This window comes from Alosa sapidissima, chromosome 7 (assembly GCF_018492685.1).
Source record: "Alosa sapidissima isolate fAloSap1 chromosome 7, fAloSap1.pri, whole genome shotgun sequence".
NCBI classification, from domain to species: Eukaryota; Metazoa; Chordata; class Actinopteri; order Clupeiformes; family Clupeidae; genus Alosa; species Alosa sapidissima.
In genome coordinates, this window is record NC_055963.1 from 28,905,775 (window position 1) to 28,928,182 (window position 22,408).

The 22,408-nt window shown below is 44.6% G+C and overlaps 1 protein-coding gene across 1 annotated transcript in view; it reads left to right on the plus strand.

The window, feature by feature from the left end:
• pex14 (peroxisomal biogenesis factor 14) overlaps window positions 1-22,408 on the plus strand; it is a 58,512-nt gene that overhangs the window by 14,896 nt on the left and 21,208 nt on the right. Inside the window, 1 exon segment of the mRNA XM_042097049.1 lies at window positions 13,657-13,741. Coding sequence (XP_041952983.1) covers window positions 13,657-13,741 — 85 coding nt within the window.

Below are 22,408 nucleotides of genomic sequence, written 5' to 3' on the forward strand. Positions count from 1 at the left end.
AATTAGAAATCGCTGATCTTTAATGCAATATCTACATAAGTACCGGTATACAGATGCCCATTATCAGCAGCCATTCATCCAGTGTTCCAAAGGCACTTTCTGGTTACTAATCTTACATAATGTAATCTGAAAACTGCTGTCCTGCTAAAAAATACAATGCAACTGATATCAGCTGCTATTCTGTCTATAATGGAGTGGAATGGAAATTTCTAAGTGACCCTAAACTTTTGAACGACAGTGTACATGACTTGCATGGATAAGTGTAAAAATAAATATATCACGCTTGGATCTTCTAATGTTGTAGTGTCACCTCCTTTGCCTCTTCTAAAGCACAAAGTCCTCTTCCACTTTTGCATTTGCCTACCACAGTCACTTCCTCACAACTTTTAAAACCATGCAATAAATTCGACATACCTGCCATGCTAGAGTACATGCAAACACACACATGCACACACACAATCACACAAGCACATCCGTGAAGTCACTCTGGGCTCTTTGGGGAAACAGTCTCCCTCTCCACAGTGAGAGTGCTAACCTCCCAGGAGTCACATATGTGCTGCATAAATATAATACCGTCATTTGCACCAGCACTCACAAGGCCTGCCATAATTTACTGTACATGAATTGAGTGAGTGGTGCATTGTGGAAAAGCATGGAGTGGCCCAAACCCTCATTTGTCACCTCTAATAAATGTTGCCATGTAAATTATGAAGTTCTGCTTCAGATGTAAATGCACTTTATTTCAGTCCCCTAATGCAAAAGGCCTCCCTCTCTAATACATTAAAGGGGGAAGTTGAAGGGGGAAGGGATCCAAACATTAAAAAAAATCTCGCCGTTTTTCTTAATCAATAATAAGCTCAAAAGACTGTAGATGGTTGTGGGGGCAAGCATTATAAAATATCTGAAGTCAAGTTCATAAATTATTGCCGGAAAAAGCGACTTGTACACTAAAAATGTAAATACATTAATGTTATTAATAATGCAGTGACTAATAGTTCTTTCAGGCCTGTAATAGCAGTTTAATGGAATATGACAGCAAGAATATATTACACTTCTTACATTTAGTCGAGCTCGCGCAGGACATTTATCAGTGCTTTTTGAAACATACTATTTTGATTATTTTGTTCGACTAATTGCTTCTCACTCCCCACCCGCCACTCCATCGCTCTGCCTCGCTAAAAGAGGGGAAAAAATAACATGTAATAGATATTAATTAATACTTGTCAGTTTTGGCTAGTTTGATGAAAACGAATGAAAGGGAGATGCTAATTGGGTTTATGTTTCGCACTGTGTGGCAACCCGAGATTATGGCTTTATCAGGCCTATCTGGGGGGAGCGTGCTGCTCTGTCTAGCAGGAACGACACCGGCTCCACTGCACAGGGGAAGGGGAGAAAAAGACTTTGGCGGTGGAAAAAAGGGTAGTGTCATTAAAGACAGAGTGCAACTTTGCAGCTCCGTGCACTCGGAGGTTTTTTCTTTCTAAACAGACAGCCTGTATGCATGTGCCGTATGCAGCACTCAACTGGACTGCATAGTGTCCACTGTTGACCTTTGCAATGGACCTCACTTTAGGTCTTGCCCTATTCAGTTCAGTTCATTTTGATTTAGCCCACTGGCTACTGTATATCATTCCCTCTAGCTGCCTCCCTCCCCGTGACCTATTTTGTCTGTCACCTGTTGCTGCCTCCTGTGTGAGCACTAGGGGCTGCTGGAGACTGCAGCGTGCTCACCTGCTGCTGCAAGGTGCAGGGCCCTGGGCCCTGGGCTGCCTCTCTGCTGCTCAGTCCGGTCTGCATGACCCAGCCAGAGCAGCTGCCTCCACACCTCGTGCGGTCATGCTTCCAAGGCCACGTCTCCACCTCGGACGGCCTGCTCTCCGGTGGGAGAGGAGTGAAGCTCATTGAGCTCTTGGTGTGTGTTTGTGTGTGTGTGTGTGTGTGTGTGTGTGTGTGTGTCTGTCTGTCTGTGTGTGTGTGTGTAAGAGAGAGGTGGATATAGACGGACATTGTTGTTGTTTTTTTGTCTATTTTGTCAGGCTATCTCAGTGGTTCTGGCAAATGGGCTGACGTCACATCTCCTGCTGTGTGGATGTGTCATGTGTCTAGGCCAGTTCACAAATGTACAGTTACATGATGACTCCCAAATACCCCCCTTCATACACACATGCACAGGCACAGAGTGTCTTAGTGTGACTGACAATTATCTGATGTTTGGATGACACAAAAAAAGCTGCTGATCTATTTTACTCTGATCTCCTTTCTCACTGTTCAGGTGGCTAGCATTGTGTATGTGGGATGTTTCTTAAATCTGATCTTGAGATTAGGCCAGGTGGTTTTAATTTTATCAATTTATTTTTTTCCGTTTCTGTTTTAACTTCTGCTTTTTGGTGCTGTGCACTGTGCTGTTTTGGTTTTGTGATATCTTGTTTTGTGCATGTTTCCGTTTTTTGTTTTTCTGTGTGTTTTTTATAGCTCAAATGCACAGAAAAGCTGTGAGGTGTTTGCTTCGCAGGGTGGCTTCACAGAAACCGGGCTGAGAGGAAGGCGAGTGTGTGTGAAAATTAGGCCTCGTAAACCACCAAGTGGTTGCTGAATGGCTCACTGCTGAGAAAAAGTGTGTGTTTGTTTTTGTGTTGGTAAATGCTACTTCTAGGTTTAGGTCAGGTGTGTGAGAGTTTGAGTGGCCATATGATTCACTGAATCAGAATCGCTGCTGAGATTGAGTTCATCTACCGTCATTGTTGTGTTTGTCAGAGCCATTTTATCAACAAAAAAAGGATTCACTACTCTACATGTTGTGGTATTATCATATGCCTGTCGTCTAACCTGCCAAACATGTGAGGGTGTCCTCTTCTCAGACTTTCTCTGGTAATGCATCTTTCTGGTTACACTGTCTCTCCCTCTCTCTCTCCCCCTCACACTCACACACACACACACACACACACACACACACACATGCTATCTACTATCACTGCTTTCCTGTCTTTGATCTCTCTTCAAGTGTGGAAGGGGACATTTAAGTGATCAGACACACACTCACACACACACGCATACCGTCACTGCTTTTCTGTCTTTGCTCTCTGTTCAAGTGTGTGGAAGGGGACATTTAGGTGGTCAGGGTGAGGGACATAGCGCTTGTGGAGGTGGGGGCAGGTGGAAGGGGGTCAGGGAGTGGAGGGGGAAAAGGAACAGGGGGCCCAGCCTGAATGTGCCTGTCCCCTGGGAATGCGCAGAGTGGCATTGTCATGTGTTTTTCAGAGTCAAGGTCGGCAGAGAATGTCAGAACAGGTGTGTGTCTGTCACCAGCTAACCCCCCACCCACCGCCCTACCCCAACGCCCTACCCCCCCTCCTGCTGCCAGCTCAGCCCCTCTGCTCTCACGCACCCTCGCGGTCACATTGGAGGGGCTTCTGCTCTGCCCCCAAACGTGGTCCTCTCTCCCCTGATATCCACTCTCATGCTGCTCCCTCATCTCCACCCCCAAGCCCCAGAGAGCTCTTCTGCACACCATACATATGCACACCACACCACACCTTCACTACACTGCAGTCGCCCACAAGGGTGTTTGCCTTGAGCTGTAAAGATAGGCTATTAGATTGTTTAGACTATATCTGTACAAATTGTATCTTTAAATGAGGAGTAAGGAGAAACAATGCGACAATATAGGCGTGTGAAGGAACAATGCGAGTTTGCTCAACCTGTTGACGTGGTTTGAGGTACAAGCCCTGTTTTGCACAAATTGCGTGAGGGTTTTTTGTTTTTTGTTCCTGTTGTGCTGTCAAGTCAGGTTGATAATTGCCTAGGAATGCAGGTTTGGGTGAAGCTCTCCCATCAGATTTATATCTCCGGAGTTTGGGAGCATGTGCGTGGCTGGGTGGCACCTTTCGACTGCAGACATGCTCTGGGCAAGTATGCAGTAAAACCTGTAGATTCTGGCTGAACGCAGTGGAAAAAAGATGATCCTTTTAACAGACGCGCATTTTTCAAATTCTGTGGGTGCAGTTAAGTCACAGCGATGTTTGTTTCTCCGTCAACAGGCGTAAATCACTTCGCATAGCTCGAAGCCTTGTGGATTTCAGCTCATCGTCGACATTCGGGAGATGAATATGGTTTGGTTTTGAAGTAAAGAATATAAATGTGTAGGCTACTGTGACTGATACTACTGTGGGTCTAGGCCCTGTGGGTTCCTAATCAGGCCCCATAAACCCTGAGACTAAGCCCCAATTGCCCTGCTGACCCTACCTAAGTAAGTCAACTCCTTTTCCACCACAGCTATTTATAAATGTATAAAGAGAGGATTTATGAACAATCAAAAACATGGCAGATTCTGATCTGATGACGTTGGCAGTCTTTGTTTTTGTGTCATGTGCCACCAGTGATGGCAGGTGGAGTGGGTGCCTATAGAGTGTGTGTGTATGTGTATGCGTGTGTGCGTGTGTGTGTGTGTGTGTGTGTGTGTGTGGTGTGTGTGTATGCGTGTATGCGTGTGTGTATGCGTGTGCACGTGTGTGTGTGTGTGTGTGTGTGTGTGTATGGAGAGAGGCCCTCCTCGGTTCGGCCCTGCCCTGATCCCGAGAGCTGGTGATTTTCCACTGAGCAGTGCTTCAGACCGTGAGGTCCGGCGTCTCCGTCGCTGCCTAATCACTTCTGACAGCACGTACTTAGAGACGGGGATCGGGGAGGCCGCTGTGCACGGCCGCTCCACGACCAGCGCGCCCGCCGCTGCTCCACCTACAGCCCACCAGTAGATGGCGATATTCATCTTCTGTGACCAGCCCCCCCCCCCCCTTGTCACCACAGTGCTCGTCTTCTGTCTGTCGCTTCAGCTTGCTCTCTCGCTCTCTCGCTCTCTCATTTTTTTCTCTCTTTCAGTTTCTCCGTCTCTCCCTTCTCTCTTGCATGCTGTCAGTCCTCTCTGTTTCTTTCTGACTCCCCCCCCCCCCCTTCTCTTTCATTCTCTCTCTCTGGTTCTCTCTCTCTCTCTCTCTCTCTGCCTCTGCCTCTTGCCCTTCCGTCCACTGTGGCTTCTGGGAGAGGGTCACCCTCGTCGTGGGTCGTGCCACTATTTCTTAGCCTTTTGAAGATGGCAAAACTGTTGATCCGAGACGCGTGATTAGCATCCTCAGATATTGAATGAGAAGGAGTCTTGAGATGATAATGTCACCGGAATGTCACAATCTGTCTCCTGGCGGTGTGGGCCTCTCTTTCCCCAGTGTCACATCGCGTGTGCCGAGTGGATCAATTGATCACTGGCAGGCTCTCTCCTCTCCTCTCCTCTCCTCTCTTCCCACCAGCACGCTGCATGGATATTAGCCCATTTGGTAATGAGGAGGCTGCTGCTGTTCTGCCGTGTCCAAAAATCACATTGCTGGTGCCATAATGGTTGTGTGCCCAACCACCAGTGTCCACTGTGTGTGTGTGTGTGTGTATGTGTGTGTGTGTGGGGGGGGAGCATTGCAAGTGTCTCTGTGTTTGACTGTCACACTGAGCATACAATCATGCTGCATTAGCACTCCTGTGTGGATGTGTTCAGTTCAGTTTGGAGAGAAAGAGAGAGAGAGGGAAGGGAGAGATAGACATAGAGGTAGACAGACAGGCTGAATGAGTGAGAAGGGGCTAGAATGAGAGAGAGACCCCTGTCAGTATTAGTTGCTTGTGACAGTGAGGCTCACCTCCGGTCTGCGTAACACAACTTGTGTGCGGTGCGTTCGCTTGGACACCCGCTCCACGTTGTCGCCATTGGTGCTGTTTGCGTTTTGCTTCAATCAGCTAATTGGACATGACGGCTCATAGTCCCCCCCCCCCCACACACCCCTTCCATCCTCCGTGCTCTCGTTCCTATGAAGGACAAGGAGCCAGTGCCAGCCACAAGATTGCCATTGTGTTTATCTCTGCACTTCTCCTTCCGAGTCTATTATTCATGATTATGTGGTTAGTCACTGGCTTGTGTGCTTTGCTCTGGGGCCCTTACTTTCTGTTTTGTCTAGGTAGTATTTGTATCTTTTGCATGTTTTCCTTCAAACAATAGGGGAAAGGTAGGCCACTCATTTGTCTGTTTAAATATTTTCTGGTCAGACTACAAAGAGATAATCATGGTTGCCTGTTGTTTATTGATGGGGTAATGATAATCTCTTAACAATAAGGGGGTTGTTTATTTGTCTGTCTGTCTGTCTGTCTGTCTCTCTCTCTCTCTCTCTCTCTCTCTCTCTCTCTCTCTCTCTTTCTCTCTCTCACTCACTGTGTGTGTGCGTGTGTGTGTGTGTGTGCGCGCGCGCGCACGCACATGTGTTTTGGCCCTGCCCTCTTCACAGCTCTAAGACATGTGGACCGGCCTGTCACTGAATGTCATCATTGGCTGGTAGGGGGGGGGGAGGAATCAGCAAAGCTTCAAATTACAGGAAAGCAGCACTGCATTAAAGAACAAAGGAGATCGATGGCAGTACATTAAATTTTATGCGATTGGAAAAAAAAAATCAACTAATTAAAATTGATTACTCTTGCTTTGTAAAAGTGTTTTTGAATTAAATTATAGTATGAAAACATTTTGACCAATCGAGGAGCTGAGGAAGTATCCATTACTGGATTGCTGCTAGAATATTTGTGGTGGCTGAATAAAGTGTGTATTGTGTTTGTATAAGTATGCATGTGTGCTTTTAGTAAAAATGTGCATGTGCGTGTGTATGTGAGAGATTGGGTTGCCTACATATTCACTGTATATCCAGTGCAACTGTTCCCTCTGTGTTGGTGCTCCAGTTAAATCCCCATTGACCTTTATCTAGTCTATCCCCCAGTGCCTTGTGCTGGGCTCTTTTTTCACCTGAATGAAGACGGATCGGCGGAAAAAGTCCCTGCTGTCTTGGCACTGGTAGTGAGAAGATGCTTTTAAACCGAGAAGCAGACGCTCAGCTGGGGGCTGTGGCCTTCCCTCCGGGAACGGATCACCCCTGCTGTTGATCTGCTTCCCTTTTCGGTTCGAAAGTAAGTGGCGATATTTGTCACTCGTTCCGGGGGAAGTGTTTTTTGAGGGCTTGAGAGACGTGCAGCAGCGGCTCATTCAAACTCTCTTCACTGACTGACTGCGCAATAAATAATTAGTTTGTAAAGCGGAGCATTTAATATGGCCCCTTTGCCCAGCTTGTCTGTTATTCCTGACAAGGCCAGGGCCTGTCAGCAGCACAGCACTGGGCCTTTTTGGTCTGATCTATACGACAGAAAGGGACACCGCCGCAAAGACCCTGAAAGTATCCCTAAACCGTTTAGGCCGCCTCTCTCTCTTTCTCTCTTTCCCTCTCCTTCTCTGTCTCTCTCTTTCTTTCTCTCTTTCTCTCTCTCTCTCTCTTTCTCTCTCTCCTCTCTTTCTCTCTCTTTCTTTCTCTCTCTTTCTCTCTCTCCTTCTCTCTGTCTCTCTCTCTCTCTCTGTCTCTCTCTCTCAACTGTCGATTAAATATTGATATTTTTTCCTATATCAGTACCGCAACGGGCACCTTCTCAGTAACCAGTTTAAACAGCCATGACATAAGACTCTTTGACGTGAACAGGCCCCGTTCTCATACTGTCGAAAAGGAGGGGGAAAAAGCAAGTGGAATAGATCAAATGAAACAGCCCGCCATGTTATTAGCGCAGTTTATAGGCTAGTTAGGATTATGACTTGAGATTAATCTATGTTAACAGAAGCGTTTCCAGTTGGAAAAAAAAGGCGCTGTACACTTAACTTGTTCTATTGATTTTCTTTTTAAGAGGAATTATTGCACGTCTGTAATCGGAAAATAGTGAGCCTTACAATTACAGATTAGGAGCTGAGTCTATAAAGGCAGAACTCTGTCTCGTTGTGGGCTCCTTGACTGGCCTCTTATATAGAGATGGGGGGAGTGCATAGGGCAGGCTCATCTGGAAAGCCTTGTTTTCTGATGGACAGCTCTTACAGACCTATGGTGACGCCTCATACAGTATGATGTCTGACTTGCCACACACACCCCCACAAAGACACGCTCATGAACATGTAAAACATGTTTGGGTGTTTTGTGTTTTCCGTTTGTGTGTGTGTATGTTATGGGTCTACTCATAATTGATCTAAAGAAAGAACATTTTATGGGAAACATTTTAGGGAAGAAAATGCCAGCTGAGCATAAGTCTGTTGTGTGTGTGTGTGTGTGTGTGTGTGTGTGTGTGTGTGTGTGTGTGTGAGTGAGTGCATGGGGCGAACATGTGTATCTGTTTTCTCCCGATCCTGTAAAAATTGCATAACGTGCAGTTGATGTCATGTTTCGTAGCTTTTTTGCCCACGGGGGCCTCTGTTGTCACACATGCGGGGAGCTGCCTGTTATTTTTAAACCTTTGCAGAGCAAAACGTCAATGGAGTTTTCCATCTGCTTTTTTTCAGTGCACAGAAATGTTCTTTCTGACCTTTACTTTCAGAAGTTCAGAGCATTCAATAAAAATTGCCACCAACGTGATTTGAATATCAGCTGGCCCATCTGTTGTTGGGGCCTTGCCGTTCAATATAGACTGACTACCCGGAAAAGTGTTTATACTTTGTCATTAGTAATGAGGTTTTTTTGCATAGATCCATGCATCATATTTGTGACCTTTGTAAAAGTAGATTTGACTCTGTAAAGAAAGGTGGGTAAACTGATATCTGGAGTCTGGCTTTTCCTAACCCTTTTTTGCGTTTCCTTTTTTTTTTTTTCTGAAGTCGTTGTTGACAGACTTTTCCAGCAGTTCGCAGAGATAGCAGGACTCAGACAAACACAGTGGATGGGCCTGAAAGGGTCTCACTGCCGAGGAGTGCGAGGACTAGTCTGTTTCACCACAGTTACACTGGCATCATTTCTCCTCTCTGACTGTCAGTCTATCTTTCTGTATCTGCCCCTCACACTCCCCCCCCCCCCCCCCTCACACACACACTAACACACACACTAACACACACTAACACACACTAACACACTAACACACACACACACACACACACACACACACACACACACACGGTGGCTGGCTTAGTGGCTCCTGCGCTCCGATTGGTGTGTCATTCTCTCCCCGTTGCTCACCCAGAGGACTCGCTCCCTCTCGAAAGGTCGCCCCGCGTGGAAAAGATGTCATAATTAGCAGGCCCTTTAAAGGTGTACCTTTAAAAGATTAAAAACAGCCTGTGCAGAGTCCAAACCCAGGCTAAGAGGAAGCGCCTAATTGCATCAGAATCCCATTCCATTTCCCAGGCTTTGGTGTCAGGGCGCTATCAGAGCTGAAAGCATCTGCAGGGCCACCACTCCCCACCATAGGATCAACCAGGAAAGCTGCTAATTAATATAGAGCTTAATTTTTCTTACCCTTTTTACTCTGTACAGCCCCCTCCCCACCACAACCTCAGCTCTAACCCTCCTACATTACCTGGTTCCACATGTGCCAAACTATTGTTTGGGCGAAATTTGAGAGGCAACGTAACACAATTTTCCCCATGTCTATTAGCCTTTTATTATATCAGTGGTGCTTCTCCATAAATGTACAGGGCAATTTGAAATGAATTGATTCACACCGAGACTAGATCCTAGACTTGCTAATGATTTCCTTTTAGCTTCCTCCATTGATGCCGACCCCCTTCAGCCCCCCCCCCCCCCCCCCCCAGCTCTCCCGCCTGCTGGTTCTCCCCTTCTATCTTTCTCTCGGAAAGAGCGGTCATTATCACTAACAAATGCACAACCTTACCTTTTGTGCCACTGAAGGTTTGATGTGATGGAGCTCAGTAATATGAACTATGATAAAGCTGTGCTGAAGTGGTGCTCCTAACTAGGAGATACTAATGAAGCTACTAACTAGAAGGCCTCATTTGAAGTAGTTTTACCTTTCCAACATAGTGTAGTTATGACCCCAAATCTTTTGATCTTTTTTAATGCTGTTAAACAGTATACTTTTTTTTTGCCAAAATCTGTTATTGTAACCCTCAGGCCTGAGTTGGCATGAAAATGTGTTTAAAATGCCAGAGTTTGTTGATGCTGTTGTCTTCTTGGGTTGTGGTACACCCCAAAACTGCTGTAGTTTGATCATCATCACTATGTGTGTGCGGACACAATGGTTTTCCTAAACGGGTGAGATCTGTGGCTTGTAATCATGGTGTTTTGATTATTTTCAAAGTTTTATAAAACAAATGAATGAAGAGACCCAAGGGCACAATGAAATGATCTGGCATCACATCTTTGGTGACTTTATCCCCCCTACCACCTCCCGGAGAGGTCAAGCCCTCTCAGCTGATCTGCCACTTTTCTGTAGGACACACTTTGTCTTGAGCAGCCTTGAGTCTTGAGTGGAGAAATGAATACTCCCCAGTTGGCTCCAGTTGGCCCTGGTTGACCCCAAAAGCAGAGTCGCTCCGGAAGTCTTCTCTTTCATATGTGGCGGTTCTATGGCAGGGTTTCTAAGCAAAACGTCCCTTTTATCTTTTATGGCTGAACATTTATTTTACAGCGCATATATTCGTACAGTCAAACATCACATGCCCTCGCCAGAGAGAGGAAATCTCTAACTGGAAACACACTTCTGTAGTGAGTCTTCAAGAGGATGTGACTAACAGGACTTCTCTGAAGCAAGCTGCGAGTACGCTGTAGCGTACATTTTTGTCATTTCATTTTGTTCTTTGCTGGTAGATGTTTCGAAAGACTACTAATTCTACCATGAATAAATGTAACACCACCATGACCAAGGTTCAAAGAGTGAAGTGCTGAATTTTATATTCAGTGTGTAACCTAATAACCTGCATGGGACATCTGCTGCTGCTTACTAGCACGGTTGACTCCTCCATGAAGTCAGACATAGTGGGGCAGATCGAATTCGATGCGTTAACGAGTCACCCCAGCCCTAATTTTGGTGCAGAACTTATAGGACGAGTGTCAGGAGAAGTGCACCGCCCGATTCAAATCTGATAATGGCACTACAGGACTCCTAAGATCCTGTCTGGTCATCAACTTGCCTGTCTCCAGGCACGATGGGTAATGTTTGTCTCTTCCTATGATTGAGTTTTCGCCACTTTTTCGGTTACACCTGACACTTTAACAGTCATCTTATTTGTAAAGATTATCGGTTAGGACCCGGGAGCACTTTCAGTGCATTAGAAATTTTAGCCTTACAAGAAACATTAGAAAATAATGGTTGATTAACAAAGAGGTATTTACTGGTATTCAGCAAGGCAACATACACCAACCTCTTTAATTTAAGTTGATATTTAGCCTGTCAAACCAAATGTGCCTTGTACTGACATATAGTGATGCAGCCCTCTCCTTTAAAAGCTCCACTGTGCGCTACCTTATGCTACAAGGGGTTGATCTATAAGTCAATAACTGGATAAGACTAAAATCTGGGCAATGTGGTTATAATTGATTGAGATGTCTGGGTGGAACTTGGGGAAAGCAGGCTATGTCATCTGCAAAGAAAAGCACTTTTGTGCTCCCTGAAGATCAGAGACAACCCTGAAAAATAAATGGACACTGCTCCATCTGTCTAGGATTTAATGTTTTGTAGAAGTGTTTTTAATACTTGATAGCTCTCGAGTATTGATTGCCTTTTTAATCTTTTTTTTTTCTCCCAAATTTCTGGCTGGTTATTTATCATATTCTATTGAGTGATTTAAAATGCTGATTATTTAATAGTAGTCCTTTTTATAGCTTCAATACACAAACCATCAAACTGGTCTTTATCACATTACTGAATCTTGACGGTGATCGTTTAAGAGATCCCAACCATCTAAACATGCATTTGAATAGCAAGAAACAAACCCAACCATCTCAATGCAAGTTCTGTATGTTTATATATTTGTGCTTCTTGTATGGTTCTCATTGAGTACTGTTTTCCATTACTCTTATCAGAATGAATCCACATGCTTGAAGCTCCCTTAAAGCGTCATCATTCTTTTTGAAACAGATAGTGGATAGTCTGCTGTTTTTTTTCCTGTAACTGACTCTCCTCAAACATCCGCCAGCAAAACTGGTGGGGTGGGGGGTTCGCCAGGCAAGCGCTCTCATCTGCTTGTCACAATGAAGGTTCCGGGTGACTGGGCTTAATGTGCCTTCAGCATATAGAGATCCAGGAATTTCCACACCCCTTGTGTAACCCTTATGCACTTCAAAGGTCACCGTAATGTCATGGTGACACCCGAACGCAGTGGCCTCAGATGTATTGAGTGTTTTGTGTTGCGTGCCAGCCTGTGTGTGTGTTGGTTTGATATTCATTAAGGGGAGGGCCATATCAGGCATATGAATTGAATGATTTTAATAAGGTTAACACATGGTTATGTCTGTTTTGGCTTTGCCATGTGACAGATTTTTTTTTTTTTGCAGACTGCAGTAAACTTTGATCCCCCCCCCCCCCCCCCCCAATGCATTCTGCAAAAGCCTTCGGAAATCCTCCTTCTCTTCCTTAAACTGATGGGTATATCTTTATCATAGATTTTGATGGCAAAACCATGTCCCCTAACCCACTTTGTCTTGATTTGCTGCTGAAGAATTATATGGCCCTTCAGCCCCCTTCACTCTGTCTCTCTATTATATATTCCCCTCAGCCGATTTTCAAAATGCAATTCTTTTGGATTGAAACAGGTCCTTAGTATATGCAATGCATTACCCAAAATGAATTACCAGAGACAGTGCGCTCAATCACTTTCTTTCTTGCTTTCTCTCTTTCTTTCTTTATGTCTTTCTTTTTTGAGGGGGGGCCTCGGTTAAAGAAAAGAACAGTAATCAAAACCTTTCAACCTATTAGAGGGATGACTTTTACAATTGAATCACGGGAACCACAGGTGCGATAACGACGCATCTTAGTGCCAGAAGGGCCTGAGTGTGCGTTTTCTTTCCCCCTCCCGGCCTGCCAGATGTTATTTCATGTTTATCTCAATTTTAAAAGCACCACTTCAAGACCCCCTCCCCTGTTAGTCCCTCTTCAAACTCCACTTTTAATGGTGTTCGAGGTTGGGGGTGTTTTTTCTTTTTCTTTTTGCCCCCTCCCTTCTTAATTCGTAGAAAAGAGTGTTCTAAGTGGCAAATTAAGGTGGACCTCGAAGGAAAACATGGCCGAATCGATGAACGCCAGGCACTAACAACTACACGTGTTCTGACCATATTTAATTTCCTGCTGCATTATTACTTAGTCATTACGTAGCACGAGACCCAGTGATTTGATCATAATGCATTTTCGTCCTTAAGACTGGCTGGCCTGTTTTTTTTTTTTTTCTTTCCAGGCAGGTATTCTGCAGCTATTAGATCCAGACGGCCACGTCTGCATTAAGTATGGATTTTCACCCGCGCTCACTTAAGATTTGGAGTTTGTCTTAAAGAGGATAATGGCAAATTAAACTCCATCCTCCATTTGTTCAGCAAACCTTGATGGGCTAATTTTATAACTGCTGATTCGCACATTTACCAGATTTATCTCTAAAGTGGCTAGGTGGTCGGCTCTCTTCCTATTCGACGCACTGAAGGAACTTTTTCACTGGACTCGAAGCAATCAAATCAGCTAATGTACTTGTGTTTTATAAGAGAGAGTGTGGCTTATTTTATGACATGTGAGACAGACGTTCACATTAATTGCTTCTGAGTGCAGTGTGTGGATACGTTTTGCGGGGGGAAAAAGTAAGTTAAATAGCCTTGTGTTTCTCTGTCTTCCACTCTTCCACAGATTGCAACAGCAGTTAAATTTCTGCAGAACCAGAAAGTTCGTCAGAGTCCCTTGGCCACCCGAAAAGCATTCTTGAAGAAGAAAGGTGAGATTCAATGTTGCAATATTTGATGGTGTTAGACAAATGGCAGTTTGTTGTGGGATTTTATCTCTGAGGCTTGATCATTGTGTGGAGCTCACCCCACCCCTAGTGTGCTTGTGAATTGACAAAATACAGGCTGTTTTCACAGTGCGCCTCTTTCAGCACGCCACTCTTCTGCAAACTCCTCTTTCATCGTTCCCACTCTTTGAGCCACGCGGCTTCATCTTTTTTCATGTATAATCCAACGGCCTCACACACACACACACACACACACACACTCACACCCTTACACCCTCTGTGGCACAACTTTTGTTTTGAGAGAGACATATAGGCAACATCAACAGATTCGCCTTAAATGTTAATCTGATGAGGTCATTTGCCTGCAGAGGTCAAAGGTCGAGCCCCTGGTTGTGTGCCCTGGGGGGGTCAGGTACAGGTCGATTTGGCCGCAGAGAGAGCCCAATCCCTGCCCCGATGGATAAATGACCCACTAGTTGGGACGCTTCCTTGGCAAACAGAAAATTAATATTGACAAACCTTGCTTGCACTTTCACTGGAACTGTCAATTATGGTACCTCCCAGCATTTTAAGGCTTTTACTTAATTTAGCTGTTATCATAAATATAGCAGGGCGTGCTGTGGAGAGTTAGGCTGTATCGACCAGATGACTCCTTTGCTGTGATCATAAATATTTTGTCTTAAAATATCTGTGCGCCAGGCTGTCAGTGGCTGCGGTTTATAAATAGTGAACCACATCTAACCGGAAAATTGTCCAGTTATTTCAGATGAGTAAATATATTTCATGCCCCATCTTTACCATGGCAAGTCTTTTTCCATTCGGGGCTGCAAGGGTCAGATATTTAACATTGGCTTCCATCAAAATGCAAATTTCCATGCTTTTGCAAACCACGCCACTCTAATCATTTGTTATGATTAGACTATTTGTAATCCATTAAGTCCAATGAGTTTCTTTTCAAAGAGCGAAGTCCTCCAGTTTCCAAATTGGCCTCCTTCTCCATGCTCAGGTCGACATGGATCTGGGTGTCATCTCGGTGTGGGGGATGTTTGTGTTAAACTCGCTTTATATCCAGCTCGGGCCTCTCATGTACTTCTACTCTCTCACAAACACACAGACACACACAGACACACTTTTGTATATAAGAATCATATTTTCTCTTCTTTTTCCCTGATCCTTTGCTGTAACAGTTGTATACGACTGGGACTAATTAATTGCAAAAAGCTCGGGGACTTGGGCCTCGGGCATTGCGGCAGTGGCATTGTGAAAAGTGAGCCTAAAAGCTGCATGATCAGTGGAGGAAACCAGAGATGAAATCTATTGTTGCCGGCTGCTATCATTCACGTGAGTGGTGTATTATGACTCCCATATCTTTTGAAATTTTCCCCCCTGATCTGCGTCTCTCATTAGCTGCAATTCTTGCTTTATTTATAATTCAGAGCTGCGTTTGCCCATGTTGAATATGTAATAGGTTTACATGAAACGATGGTCTTTAGGTTTCCTGTAGCCTAAGTGTTTTCCGTTAACGTTGTATTATGTTACAAACATTATCAGGTTATATGTATGTTAAAAAACAAAAGGATGCCTGAAAAATCGTTCTAAAATGTTTTCCTCCGAGGGCTCTATTAGCACATTAAATATTTATATGCCAGCATGCTGCCACATTTTAATAGGTCAATTTCCCCAGTCAAGTGGGTTCAAAAGCAGCATATGGGTGCATCTGTACAAACTGAGGCCAGGGAAAGAGACATAACAAACATAAACAGGACAAAGGTGTGTCTCTCTAGACTGGTGCCTGCTTGACAGTCCTCAAATGTTTGAATTGAATGTTTACCTTATTATTTCCATCAGTGGGATGTGATCATGCTGGTATTAGACGGATGCACTGTGACGTCTAGATGACAGTATTTTATGCAGGTAATGCCACTGGTTAAGTCACTATATATGCCAAGTAAAGTGCTGAAAGTGATCACAACATAATGTAAATGTCTAGGATTTTGATAATTTCAGTGGTGGTTCATTTTATATTCTACCCTTCTTACTAAGAGCGTGTCTGAAATTGTTTTTCTTGGTTGCTAGCAGTGCAATTTGGTCTGCAGCAATAAAATCCACAGACACTTATTTCTGGCGACTTCATTGGGATCTGACAGCTTTTATTGTGAGATTAGAGAGAAATGCATCACAGTTTCATTTTAAAAACTCACTTAGATCTGAATATATGGCCGGGACAGCCATGATTGAGAAGCGCTGTGCACCCAGGACCATCAAAACAATGTCACCCCTGGGGCATTAGAGGAGCGTCAATAGATCTATACGTTTTGAAGGGTGAGGCACATTCTATTGCCATTCCAATTTGGTGTTGTGAGCAGTGGTGTTTTTGTAATTTATTTTTTATATATATGGACATTTGGAGATCTTCGAATGAGGGCACACTTTCCGGGTCACTAGCCTTTTAATTACCGAACCTTGTAACCGTGAGGTTATTGATACAACTGCGAGCTGATCGCTGTTTACAGCTGCCGGGGGCCGGGGGAAATTCATTTCAGCTCTTGAAATATCATTTGATTACTTCTTTCCATGCCGTCAGTAATTCTGGAAGATGGAGCTTTCCATCCATCGCGCTGCTGACTTTCATGTGACATTCACACTTCTCTGGCCATTTCAGTGAACTACGCCTGATAGCAGAGAAACACTGCCAAGAAAGGCACATGGTCAAGTCTTTAGAAGCAAAATTTGTCTGTGTGGTGTTTTTAAGCTTAGGCTATATATTTTTAAACTTCTATCATAATGCACTTTTCAATTTACTTAAAACCCTTTTGGAGTAAAAAACAAAAAAAAACACCAACGTTAAAAGTAAGTCATAGAGGGCATACCAGTGCTTTGAGAAGAGCAGTGTGTTCTGTTCTCATGCCAGCCAGGCAATAGCAGTGACTCAGTGTCTTGGTCGTGGTCAGAGGCACTGAGCACGCATGTGGGGGGTTGGTGAGGGTGGGTGGGTGGGTGGGGTTGGTGTGCTGTGCTGATGATCTTGTGCCCCAGACAGCTTTGAATAGCCCGGCTGTGCTGTAGGGTGAACGGCCCCATACATTTGCATGTTCTGTGAAAATAGCCTTGTGTCAGCAGAAGGCCACAGCTACAAGAGCCTCACCTTGAACAATGTAATTATGTCACTGTGTTATATCACTTTGTATCACAGCTCGGGCAATTTGAAGGGTAGGCGGGAAACTAATCTTCTAGGCAAAGTGCTGACTAATCTTGAACCAATTTCACTTTATTAAATCTTCTGTAATTTTTTTCTCTTAACCAGCGTCAGGCAAACAGTCTATCTAAGCCTCTTCTGGCATGTTTTCCTTGCATATGTTCGAATGAGTTAATGTCATTTATTTTAAGTTAGAATTTAGTTTCATTTTTGGAGTGGTCCATCATAGGCCTTAAATACAGTACCAAGAAACGACAGCTTGATGATTATGAGGGTGACCTTTAATTTTCCCTGTTTATGACTAATACCCATTAATTAAGTTAAGGGTTAGACCAAGGTCACTGTAATCAAAATGAAGTACAAAATGAACCACAGAACTGATTCTGTCTTGTTCATGCATATTCCTCTTGCTGCATAAAGGATTTAAAAGAATAAAGTTTTACATTGCCACAAGAAGTTACTAAAGCTGGGGAGAGCATATGATTTTCCAAAGCCAGTCTTGCTTCATTCAACATTAAATCTGGATCTGTTAGGCTGATGTCATGTCTTTTAACTGAACCATGCTATAAATTATGTATTTACAAATGTCTCTGACCATTACAGGCGATGGGGAGGATGTTTCTGGTTTTGTTTTGTTTGTGCTCTTTCAGCATATGCTTCTGCATAATGGAACATTTTCCTGAAAGCTACACATGCCCCCACAGTTGTACGAGTTGTGTCATTTTTCTCTTTATAAAGCCACTGCTCTCAGCTTTCAGCATTGTGACCCCCGGAGCACCCTTGCAATCACACCCCAAAGCAGTCACAACGACCAACCCCCTCCGCCCGACCACCACCACCACCCATAACACCCCCTCACCACCCCCCTTCACAGAGTCACTGGCCCAAATATACTGTCCATCTTAATTTCTAATTCGCTTTAATGTCATATTTATGTAAATATTTCCTGATTTTACTCCGCTTTAACCGCCAGAAATGTCAAAGCTCACATAAAATAAAACAATACCATCTCCTGGTGGAGAGGAATTTAAATTGGATTCCTCCGATAGCCGGAGAAGAAGCTGGGGTGGGGGGTGTTGTCCGTGTATTTGTGTGTGTGCGTGTGTGTGTGTTTGTGAATGTGGGGTGTGGGAAGTAGCTGATGATGAGGAAAATGGGTTGCACTTTGATTACATGTTGCCGATTCCTTACACAATAATCTCTCCTGCAGATATTATTATTATTTACACGCACTATTCTGCTCCAATCTGCTGTGCAGGATGCCTCTCCTGTCCGTTTTGTCCTACGCCGCTTCCTTCAAGGGGATGCGTGATTGGTTTCGATACGCACGCGCCAAATATGTGCTAATGTTATGTAAACGGATAATTTCACACCATGAATTGACAATTACCTTTTTTCCTCTGCCTTTCCGCACACTTTGCCGTTTGCATTGCTTTGATTAGGAGACCGTCCTGCTGTCACTGTGAAATGATGTCTCAAAACAAGAACTTTCATTTGCGGCGTCTCGTGCGCAAGTACATGTTTTGCATGCAGCTGGCATCGCATGTGACCTGGGTGTAGGTTGCATTCATTGTTATCCGTGGATCATCAGCGGTTAACTATATATTCGGGAAGCCGTTTCATTTCACATTACAACTTCAGACTACACAGAAAAATACACACATCTGGTCTCGTTTCTCAGGTAGTAGATAAGTGCTGCTTCAGCCCTCTAGCTGTAAGAAAGGAACAGAAGCTGATTTTGGGCCTGAGCCCCAAATCTGATATTGTTGACCCGTATGTTGACCCGTATGTGGGCTTGGCCCTCATGACCCGTCCAGTCGTGACCCTCCTCTGTGCGGTGCTCAGTGGTGATGGAAGGCCATCGGGGACCGAGAGGTTCTGTCGGTCGAACACCACACTCATGGTATGTAGGTAAGGGTATGGTTCATCATCCCTGATATTAATGGGCTGATGTTTGCAAGGGAGGTTATTTGACTCACCTCTCGGACAAAAATGGCAATGACCAAGGCCTGCGCAGAAGGTGAAGGGATTGATGTGGTTATAAATTACTCCACGGCGCCACCTAGCCCCGGCTCTCTGCCCACTTTGTCATCAACGGGAAGGCGATAAAGCAGGGAAATGAGAGCAGAGTCCGCTTTTTTTAATACATAAATGAATAAGCTATGAGAGTGGTCATTATTTAGGGCAAGCAATTGTGCGGCGGCCCCCACACCTTTCCCGGGGACACAATCCTGACATGCAAAATCTCGCCATGCGAACGCCTGCATGAGAAACGGGCCAAAGTTGCATTTCAGCCGCACCATAACCCAATGACCTCCATCTATTTATGACCCCTGACATTATTATTATATTATATTCCCCCCCTCAACCTATGATTTCATATTCAAAATGTAAGTAATTTTCACTCAAGGACAACTTAATAATTCAGTCCTTGTAGGACAGTAAAACAGCATTCACCTTTTAGCACCCAAAATATTTTAGTAAGCAATTTTATAATTGGTTGTTCATGCTTGTTCTTAACCCATAAAGTTCAGAAGTGCCAGAATTGGAGAAATGCTGTTTTTATGGCTGACCGTGTCGCCTCCTTGCCTTATAGGGCGGGGGGAGAAATGGAGGGAAGTAAAAGAGGGGAAAAAAGAAAACAGCGGAGAAGAAGGTCTTCGAAAATAGAGCTGTAAATAACGGGAGGAGCAATGGGTTTTCCTTTAAATAAATACCGATCAGGTTTATGTTGAAAGACAATAGAAAACGTAGCCCAGATATGCAGTTTACAGTATTTATAGCTGTAATATCGAGGTGCCACCACCGTAATTTCATGCCCCAATGAGAATGGCAAGGTCAAAGCAAATGCTTGGGCTGAGCATCTGCTAATACGGTGACTCATAAACAGGCTGTGTGCGTGTATCAGGTGCACCAAATAATGCAGTATAATGAAATACAGAATAGCTTTCCATTATTGTTCTTCTTTTTTTACAGTGTCGTCATTAGGTTTAATTTATGTCTGAAGCTGGAAGGGGGTGTGTGTGTCTGGGGGGGTCATCCTTTAGCGGGTCGATCTGAAATGGGGGTCTGAAGGGTCACTCCACAGGTTTGGGAAACCGTAATAAATTTCAGGGTTTTCTTTCACGATGGCCGTTTTTTCCTTTAATATGTAAAACTTGGGGTTCACCTCGTGGTCTTTGTTGTTTCCAAATGCATCTCAAAAGGGCCTTTCATTTTCGACACCCTGTTGTCTTAATAAAGAGATCAGAGCAAAAGAAATGGATGAGTGAGCTTAAATTTGACAAGACAAAAACACATTTTTTAATGAATCTGCATGCATCAAATTTGTTTCATCTGCAGCAAAAGCCTTTGGTAGCTGTACACAGCATACATCCAAATACACAACGTGTGCACACATTTTCTTTGTTAATGCACTTCAAGAAAACAAGGTTTAGAAAAAAAAGAAAGGGGAAAAAAAAATCAGCATCTCACATTGCAAGGTGAAAGTAGGAAATGTGACATTCCCAGGGGTATGTTTGCAATGTGGTAAGAGTGGAGGAGCATCCATGTCTCACTCAATACTCTGCCACCACCAAGTCTACTGTGGTCAGATGAATGGATGGGTCCAGGGACACGTTATTGCTTATTGGACAACGAGTGCAGACCGACTGCGCCAGCTCAGCACTCGGACTCGCCTGGTTCCTGGCACCCTTGACTGCCATGCAAGACAGGCTGGCCAATATTTGCCCTAAATTATTCAACAATTTTCATGGCCGTTTTGGTCCCCGAGAGGCCTCCAGGTTGGTGTGCAACCGTAAAACGGATTTTTTTCTTTTCTTTTTTTCTTCCCCTCTTATAAAAAGACCCTCCTTGTGGCTTTGACCTTAACCTCAGGATTTTCTGCCAGAGTGATAAAAGTGACTAAATGCTCATTTTAATGAAAATGGTGGCGGTGTATAAATTACATTAACGCCCTTGTGCCGGAGAGCCGAGACACAGCTGAACAGGGAATGACCCCCCCCCCCCCCTCCCTGGCCTCCTCAGCCACCACCTTTCCAGAAACACATGCACTCCCATCTTCACTGCACTCGTTTTAACCCTTGTTTAACCAAGCAAGCGCCTTGTTCCGTCATCATTATCACCAGCGTCGGCATGTGGTGGAGTTCAACAGTTTGCGTCCCCAAGGACGCGTGCTGATCCGGAAACTCGGTTGTGACGTGCTTCAGGTGTCTGTCTCGTCAGGCTGCAGGCTCAGCCCTCCAATCCCCCCTCTCCCTCCCCCGGGCCGCCTCCGGCCTGCCCACACTCATGGGCATCCGCGCCTACTCGGTGTCTGATGGGTTTATTTCAACCGGCAGGTGGAGGTGTGTGTGTTTGTGTGTGTGTGTGTGTGTGTGTGTGTGTGTGTGTGTGTGTGTGTGAGAGAGAGGGGGGGGAGAGAGAGGGGGGGGGGAGAGAGAGAGGAGAAACGTCTGTCTTGTCTTTTTTCCCCCCCTTCCTTTCTTCTAAACATCTCAATCGGAGCAAATCCTCTCTGCCTTTTTCTCCCCTCCTGCCTCCCGCGCTGCAGCGGAGCTTGAGAGCTGCCGGAATTGAATGGGCCGAAAGCCCTTGGGAGCGGCTGTAGTAAACAGCTCTTTCAGCGGGGCCCTGACAGAGGAGAAATGCAGCATGAAGAGGGAAAGCCCACTCAGTTAGGTGCGGAGCTAAATAAATAAAGACTGAAGTGACAGACCCCCAGCGCTCGCTGGACAAACAGAAGGTCAGGGCAGCAGAATGGATGCCCCCTTGATGTGATGTGTCTTGAACTAGTAGGTTATACTGAGTAAAAAAAAAAAGCGGAATTGAAGCCAGCTCCCTCCTAAATAGCTTGGCGAATGTACTTAATTAATGTGTTGCTTTCTATCTGAAGTTCCCACTCAGGGTAGATTTTCTTGCCAGGAGTGCCGAAATAGAGCAGTAATAGGGTTTGTTTCCATCACCCATGGATATTACTTGTTTACTTACTGATGCCAAATAACGGCGAAAAAGACACCAGTGACTGAGCGTGGCATTGGAAACATAAAGCCCTGTCTTCACACAAAAGGAAATGTTAATATTAGATCCCTCCCCGTTCTCTCATGTTCCAGCAGGGAGCTTCTGAGCAATTTAATCATCCCTAAAATCATTATAAAAAAGATCTGAAGATTAAATTATATTGGCATTTGCAAAATTATGTAATACATTTACATTACAATGAAGAAATTAAAATAATGCATTTTCTCTGGCTAGGGTGTATGAGTGCTCCACCTGGGAAATATAGTGTTGGAGGTGGACTGCCTCAGTTCTCCCAGCCTGGCCCCATGGAGCAGAGGGCTCGGTACTGACAGCCCTGTGCCTTACCAGGAAGTGTCCTCCTTGGATGTCCATGGACAGCTTTTGTGTTTTACCAACTGAAATCAGTCTTTTTCGTCATCAATGTGCTGTGCAACCGT